Source organism: Rhinolophus sinicus, chromosome 12 (genome assembly GCF_057876585.1).
Source record: "Rhinolophus sinicus isolate RSI-liver-muscle chromosome 12, RSI-T2T, whole genome shotgun sequence".
NCBI lineage: Eukaryota > Metazoa > Chordata > Mammalia > Chiroptera > Rhinolophidae > Rhinolophus > Rhinolophus sinicus.
In genome coordinates this window covers 54,748,740-54,755,914 of record NC_142512.1, presented here as the reverse complement: position 1 = coordinate 54,755,914, position 7,175 = coordinate 54,748,740, and the positions used below count along the sequence as shown (strand labels likewise).

General features: G+C 60.6%; 1 protein-coding gene across 1 annotated transcript; it reads left to right on the top strand.

Moving 5' to 3' along the window:
* The first annotated feature begins 1,043 nt into the window (after window positions 1–1,043).
* Window positions 1,044–4,330, top strand: SOCS3 (suppressor of cytokine signaling 3). Its single transcript, XM_019735641.3, has 2 exons — window positions 1,044–1,351; window positions 1,921–4,330. Exon 2 carries the CDS (start codon window positions 2,009–2,011, stop codon window positions 2,696–2,698), a length of 690 nt encoding a protein of 229 aa, XP_019591200.1. The 5' UTR covers window positions 1,044–1,351; window positions 1,921–2,008; the 3' UTR covers window positions 2,699–4,330.
* Window positions 4,331–7,175: the final 2,845 nt, after the last annotated feature.

Here is a 7,175-nt window from a genome sequence, read left to right as displayed (position 1 = left end):
CTCTCCCCCGCTGGATTTTTACTCCCAGATCTAATTCCAAACTGTGATGTGAATTCTCCTGTGTCCCCCATTAGGTCCCCTGCCCCAGCTCCTGAGCCTGCATCCCTACCGCCCCCTCCAGTTTCCAGGGCTTGGATGGGAGCAGTACCAAACTACACTCCGCCTACGAGAACCCAGGGCGCCCTCTAGCGGACGCGGCGCGCGGGGTGCGGCCATAGCTTGCCCTTCAGTCAGTCCCGCCGCGACGGAGCACCTGGCCCGACCCACGCCGCACCACACAGGTTTGGAGAACCAGATGTGTGAAAGCGGTTGTTGTTTGATTTTGGCTTTTTGGTTGTGGGAGGCGGGACCTCTGTGAGCGTCGGCAAAGAACCTGGCAGTGGGCCGATGGGCTGAGCCGGACAGCTGCCACGCACGCTGCGACCCCTCCACCCCGGGACTCGGGCTTCGCCTGGGGTACATGCCCATAGCTGACTGTCGCGTGCCCCCACCCCTTCCAGCTCCTACTAGTTCCAGCCCCAGTTTCACGGCCCGGCTTTGGGGTGTCCCCAGTTCCCTTGCGGCAGGCCGGGGCCTCCTGGGACTGTGATCGGGACCTCGGGCGGGCCCGGGTGGGGGCGAGGGGGTGTCCCCGCGAGGTCCGAGAAGAAGCGAAGGGGAGCCGGGAGCCTCTCCTGCTCGGCCTCCAGGAACTGCCCGCGCTCCCGGAGCGGCGCCCCCGCCTCTGCCAGAAACCGGCCTTCTTAGAAGGAGGGGGGGAAAGTGTGAATGAGAAGTTGGGGGCGGAGCGCGCGCGGGGGAGGGGCCGCTGCCAGGAACGCGCCGCCGGGGCTGGCGCCGCGCCCGCCGGCTGCCCTGCGTTGCTGCGCTTTGTCTCTGCGCGCGTCTCTGCCGGTCCCTGGCGTGGCCCCTCCCTCACCCTCCGCGCGCAGCCTTTCATTGCTGCGAGTAGTGACTAAACATTACAAGAAGGCCGGCCGCGCAGTTCCAGGAATCGGGGGGCGGGGCCCAGTGGCCGCGTATATACCCGTGAGCGCGGCCTCCGCGGCGTCTCGGACTCAAACTCCCTGTGCCGCCACCGCCGCGACTCCGGCCTGCACGCCGCCCGCTGACCCAGCTCGTGCTGCGGCCCTTCGCTTCGCCCCCGGCCGGTCGACCCGGGGGCGCGCAGGGGGCAGGGCGGGCGCCCCGGCGAAGCCCGAGGGACGCGCGCGCGAGAACCCCTTTGTGGACTTCAAGGCCGCCAACATCTGGGCGCAGCGCGGGCCACCGCTGGCCGCCCAGCCACCGCCTCGCCTTGGGGACCGTAGGAGGCACAGCCCCAAGGCCGGAGTCTTCGCTTTGGGACCAGGTAAGAAGGAGGGGCGCGGCGTGGAGGGGGGTGGCCCTCGCAGGTCCCGGGAGCTTTTCCCGGTTTCCCCTCCCCTTCCCGGGTCATTCCCGGCAGGGAGGGGACGAGGTAGGAGACCGAGCGGATGGAAGCCGGAGATCCCAGGTTCCCGGAATACCCAGGCTGGGGCCCTCGGGCTTCTCATATCCCCTCCCTACCCTCATGCCTCAGATTTCTTTCTCTGCCCCCGCCGCCTGGGGCCACTGGCCTGAGCGGCGCCCAGAGCGTCCCGGGGGCCATTCTTTGCTCCCCACCCCGGCCACACTCCTGGAGACCCAACTTCCGCGCCCGAGTTTCCCACTCGGCGCCCTGCCAGTGCGCTCTGGGGAAGGGGCTGTCTGGGGCTACCTCGCCGGCGGGGACGAGGGCTGGGCGGGCTCCGCGGGGCGCCTGGGTAGGATCGAGAGCCCAGGCTAGGACCTCCGGGGCAGTGGGTGCCCTGGCCCCTCGGCGGAGCAGGGGAGCCGGGGCGGGTCCGGCGCTCTGGAGGGTTCCGGGCACTCATGCGGCGCACGCTTGCCTCTCTGCAGCCCCCCGGGATGCGGTAGCGGCCGCTGTGCGGAGGCCGCCGAGCAGCTGCAGCCGCCGCCGCGCAGATCCACGCTGGCTCCGTGCGCCATGGTCACCCACAGCAAGTTTCCCGCCGCCGGGATGAGCCGCCCCCTGGACACCAGCCTGCGCCTCAAGACCTTCAGCTCCAAGAGCGAGTATCAGCTGGTGGTGAACGCAGTGCGCAAGCTGCAGGAGAGCGGCTTCTACTGGAGCGCCGTGACGGGCGGCGAGGCGAACCTGCTGCTCAGCGCGGAGCCCGCCGGCACCTTCCTGATCCGCGACAGCTCGGACCAGCGCCACTTCTTCACGCTCAGCGTCAAGACCCAGTCGGGGACCAAGAACCTGCGCATCCAATGTGAGGGGGGCAGCTTCTCGCTGCAGAGCGACCCCCGGAGCACGCAGCCGGTGCCCCGCTTCGACTGCGTCCTCAAGCTGGTGCATCACTACATGCCACCCCCCGGCGCCCCCTCCTTCCCCTCGCCACCGACTGAACCCGCCTCCTCACCCACCTCCGAGGTGTCAGAACAGCCGCCAGCCCAGCCGCTTCCGGGGAACCCCCCCAGGAGAGCCTATTACATCTATTCCGGGGGCGAGAAGATCCCTCTGGTGTTGAGCAGGCCCCTTTCCTCCAACGTGGCCACTCTTCAACATCTGTGTCGAAAGACCGTCAACGGCCACCTGGACTCCTATGAGAAAGTTACCCAGCTGCCTGGGCCCATTCGGGAGTTCCTGGACCAGTACGATGCCCCGCTTTAAGGAGCAAAGCGCAGGGGTGGGGGCGAGGGGCCTGGGTACCCTCCCCTCCGTGGCACATGACACAAGCACAAGAATCCAGCCGTGAGTCCTGCCGCTCTGGGTGAGCGAGGGAGGGGGTGGACAGCCCCTCCCTCTGACCCTCCCCTCTGTAGAATGGGGCAGGCGAGACCTGGAATGTGTCTGAGAGCAGGGGGAGTGCCCCTCCCCCACTCCAGCTGCTCCGGAGGAGCCTGTTGACCCCGTGGGACAACTGCAGCCACCGCAGTGGATTCTCCTCTCCTCTCCACTTCCTCCACTCGCCCTGCACTTCCAGGCAGGGGACACTGTGGGAGTGCTGAACTAGTGAAAACTGCTGGGAATCCGCTAACTTTCCAACGGAACTTGTTTGCTCTTTGATTTGGTTTTAAACGTGGCTTTAACTGGCTTTAAACCTGAGCAAGTCTCAGGCCTGGGAAAAGGTGGAGGAGAGAGAGGGGTGGTGCCTCAGGGGCCCCAGGGCTGCAGGTTGGCCAAGGAAATGGCCACTCCCACCACCCAGCCCAGGTGAGGAAGGTGGCTGCGTGCTCCTCCCTAGGCTTTGGGGAGAAGGCCAAGGGGTGACCTGAAGGGGACCGTTCTCCTTCCCCTCCCCCTTGGGACAGCCACAGGAAACATAGGTCCTAGAGACCATCAAGAGCCCAGGGCCCTTCCCCCGTTTTAAGGGGGAAGTGGCATTTGGAGGGGGATGGATGGGCTGGTCGTTTCTTTCCCCACCCACGCTATACCTTCCAGCACCTGGGGGTGGGGGAGGATGGAGGAGATGAGCCATTTTGACCCCAGACCCCTGCCAGAGAAGATGAGGGATTCTACTTTGTGCCTCCTGACTATGTCTGGCTAGGAGATTTGCCTTAAATGCTCCCTGTCCCATGGATAGGGACTGGCACACAAGAAGCCACCCACTCAGCCAATCCAGGCAGAGGCCAAGGGATTCTCAGAGGGCAGGCTGCTGGCCACTCACCATTTGGGGGGGGTGGGCTCAGAGATGGACGATCAGGCCTTCCCAGCTGAGCCCTGGAAAAATGCTAGCCCAGTTGGTATTGGCCTGTCACAGGTGCCTCACGGTGCCTGCCTGGGCTCTAGCCAGAGCAGAGCCACGGGGTCCCACAGCCCTCCCTCTTCCCTTGGGGGAGGGGGCACAGGCAGGGAGTCATCCAGAGGCCAGGGCCCCTGCCACCCCAGCTGCTCCCACTCTGCAATAGCACTGATCAGTGAAAACTTACAGGAATGTAGCAGCGATGGAATTACCTGGAACTGTTCTTTTTGGGGCAAAATTAAGCAGACACACAAAGTTTTCTGTGTCAGGTATTGGTCTGGATGGGAGAGCTGTGTGTTGGGGTGTTGTTTTTTCTGTTATTTTTGTTTCTGTTTTGTTTTTTAATAATGTTTACAATCTGCCTCAATCACTCTGTCTTTTATAAAGATTCCACCTCCAGTCCTCTCCCCTCCTCCCACCCAGGCCTTCAAGGCTGTTAGGAGATGCTTGAAGAACTCAAAATACCAATCCATGTCAAACTTTGCACATATTTATATTTATATTCAAAAAAGGAACATTTCAGTAATTTATAATAAAGAGCACTATTTTTTAATGAAAAACATGACTTGAGCCTTTATCCCCTGCCCCTTCTTGGCCTTGCTTTCTCTTTCACCTTCACCCACACTCTGCACCAGGAGGGAGGGAGCCACAGAGGGTGGTAGCTCTGTCCCCTTGCTGCCCTGGCGTCCTCAAACTCGTGTTCACGTCACTTACAAGCTCCGGCAGCCACCTAGACTGTACCGAGAGGGTAATTCCTGCTAGTCTGATTCAGATCTGACCAGAATATGCAAAGCAAGTTCGAAGGAAGCGCTTCAAAGGGCTTGCAGGGAGTAAGCTGAGCTGTGGTCAAAGCTTTTAGAGGCTCCAAGCTATTAGAGGCGCTTGGCTCCTTGGCAGGGAGGTGTTCCGAGAAAGCCCAGACTACAGGGTCCTGGCGGTGACCCGTGACCTCAGCATAGTTGGGTTCATGGGAGGAGGGAGGAGGGGTAGTCCAATGCAAACCCTACAGGCAGGTGGGGCCCTCACACCTGCCTCCCCACTCCTCCAGCTCCCGTCCCAATTCCTAGGAGCTCCAGCCTAAGCAGTGGATGGGGCCACGGGCCTCCCAATAAGAGCACGCATCTATTCATCTATTTTTACTCACTCCCACCCCCTGGGCACGTGGAGACCAGCTGGGTTAACCTTCCAGCCACCCCCACAAGGCAGGTGTTCCCACCCTCATATTCTCAGACACAACTGTGTGCTCCATGGGATGGGGCTTGGACTGGTCACTTCTGATGCCTAGAATGGTGCTCAGGACATATTTGTTGATTCAGTGGGGACAGCCACCCAGGTTCACAGAGGTTAAGCAACCTATCCAAGGACACACCACTTGGGAATATGGGAGGAACACAGAATTGAACCCAGTAGCATTTATTTCCAAAGCCCATGGACTCTGCCTCCTTAAGCACTCAGTATATTCCCAGGGTTGCGCTTAGGTGAGACGCCCCTGCAAAGCCAAGAGGTTAGTACCCTCCCACTCCAGTACTCAGGTTTCAGCCTAGGGTCCTGGTTAAAAAAAAAAAAAAAAAAGTACCTTCTCTGTGATGTTTTCTGCCCGTGCTTCCTCCTCCCCCAAACCCCCAGATCTGACAGCTTGGAGAGACAAGTGTTATTCGCAAGGCAGGGACTGAGCCCCATCTCTGAGCCTCGGATGCCTGAAACAAATGCCAGGCCTCAGATAAGCTGCTCCAGGAATCAGTGTCCAAAAGGCAACTGAGAATAAATAAACAAAGTCATTTTTCTTTCCCATTTCCTGACCCTTTGAGGAAAATAACCTAAAGTGACAAGAAAAGGCCAGGCCACGCGTCAAACCGCTGAGCGGACAGAGCATATAGAAACCAAAACAGAACACCACCTCTAGAACTGGGAATGCAGATCCAGACAAACGTCACCTGCCCAGAGCACAAAGAGAGGGGACCCAGTGGGGCCTGGCTCCCCATGCCTCCCAGGAGGCTAAGAGCCTGGGAAACTTCTGGCAGGCTCTTTCTTCCCCACCCTGGGGCCTGCCAGTGTGCTACCAACTGCCTTCCAAGATACATGGAACCTGGAACACACCAAGTCCCCTACTCAACCCAGAAGGCAGCTGTTTAGCCAGTGTTCACCTGGTGCTAACAAAAGGGCTTGGCCTTCTCTGGCCCCAAAGGAAGCTGCTCTCCCAGATCCAGGGTTTGAAAGCAGAGGCAGGAAGACCACTGACTTCTGGCCCTTCACGCCTCCTCCAGCCTTCTTCCCATATCTCTCTCTCTCTCTCTCTCTCTCTCTCTCTCTCTCTCTCCATTTTCAGACCACAGACCGGACCAACCCTCTTGCTTGGCAGACAAGGAAACTGAGCTCCAGAAAAGGAGAGCAACTTGCTCAAGTTCACACAGGAAGCTAGTGGCGACACCAGTGCAAGAATCCCTCCTTAACTCCTCTGCTCCCCAGGGCTCCTTCCTGTTTTCCCTCTTCCTTCCATCCTCCTGTTCTAGAAATTTTTCTGTACTTTCCAATTCTTTTAGGGGCAGACACCCCTCCTCCAAAGGACTTAATGGGGGCCCTCTGTCCTGGCCGCCAGAGGAGGGGGCACCTGCTTTCAAGATTTGCTAGAAGTGCCCTGCAGTACATAGGGTACGATTCCTGTGGCTTCAGCAGGCACTCATGCCTCAGTGGCGTTAAGAGTACAGCTGAGGGTCCCTGGTCAACCGAAAGTGGGGAGATCGCTGCTCGCAGGGCCTGTGCCTTAGCTGCTTCTGGAGCTGTAAAAATTCCACACACACACCCCCGAAGAGGTCCTATCCTCTCTCCAGTGGTGCTGTTTTAGGGCAGGTCTCCTGAGGCGTTGGAGCCACGAAAGGGAAATCTTAAATCCTACTGGAGAGGAGGGGAGGGGGCAGGGATTCAAGGAAGCCACAGACAAGAGAACTGGAGATGGAAAATAAGCCCGCACGTTGTGTCCTCGTCTAAGGGGTAAGGGTTGGCAGAAGGCACCGCCGTGGTACGAGACAGAGAGAAGAGGGCGAGACAGACAGCCACAGAGGGAGTCTAAGCAGAGACAGAAGTTTGCGGGGTGGGGGACAACGTGCACAGGCACGGACCCGGAAGACCGAGGCCGAGGGTGGGTGAGCGGATCCCGGGCGCACCTTTCTGCGCCGCGTCCCGCCCCCTCCCGTCCAGGTGGCCGCCCGGCGGGCGGGCGCTTCACTCCGAAGCCGCCCTCGGCCAGGAAGAGTCACTTCCCGGACACCACGGGAGCCCTGGCGGAGCTATGCGAAGAATGTCCACGCCGAGCCTGGGCGGTGGCACCACCCCGGCCGGCGCCACCGCCAAGCCGAGCATGCGCGCGGGATAGGCCACGCCCCCGGTCCGCCCCTGTCCCTCCCCGCA

What these genes read in the sequence shown, in the direction of transcription:
- SOCS3 (XM_019735641.3), top strand. Translation starts at nt 2,009, where the DNA reads ATGGTCACCCACAGCAAGTTTCCCGCCGCCGGGATGAGCCGCCCCCTG.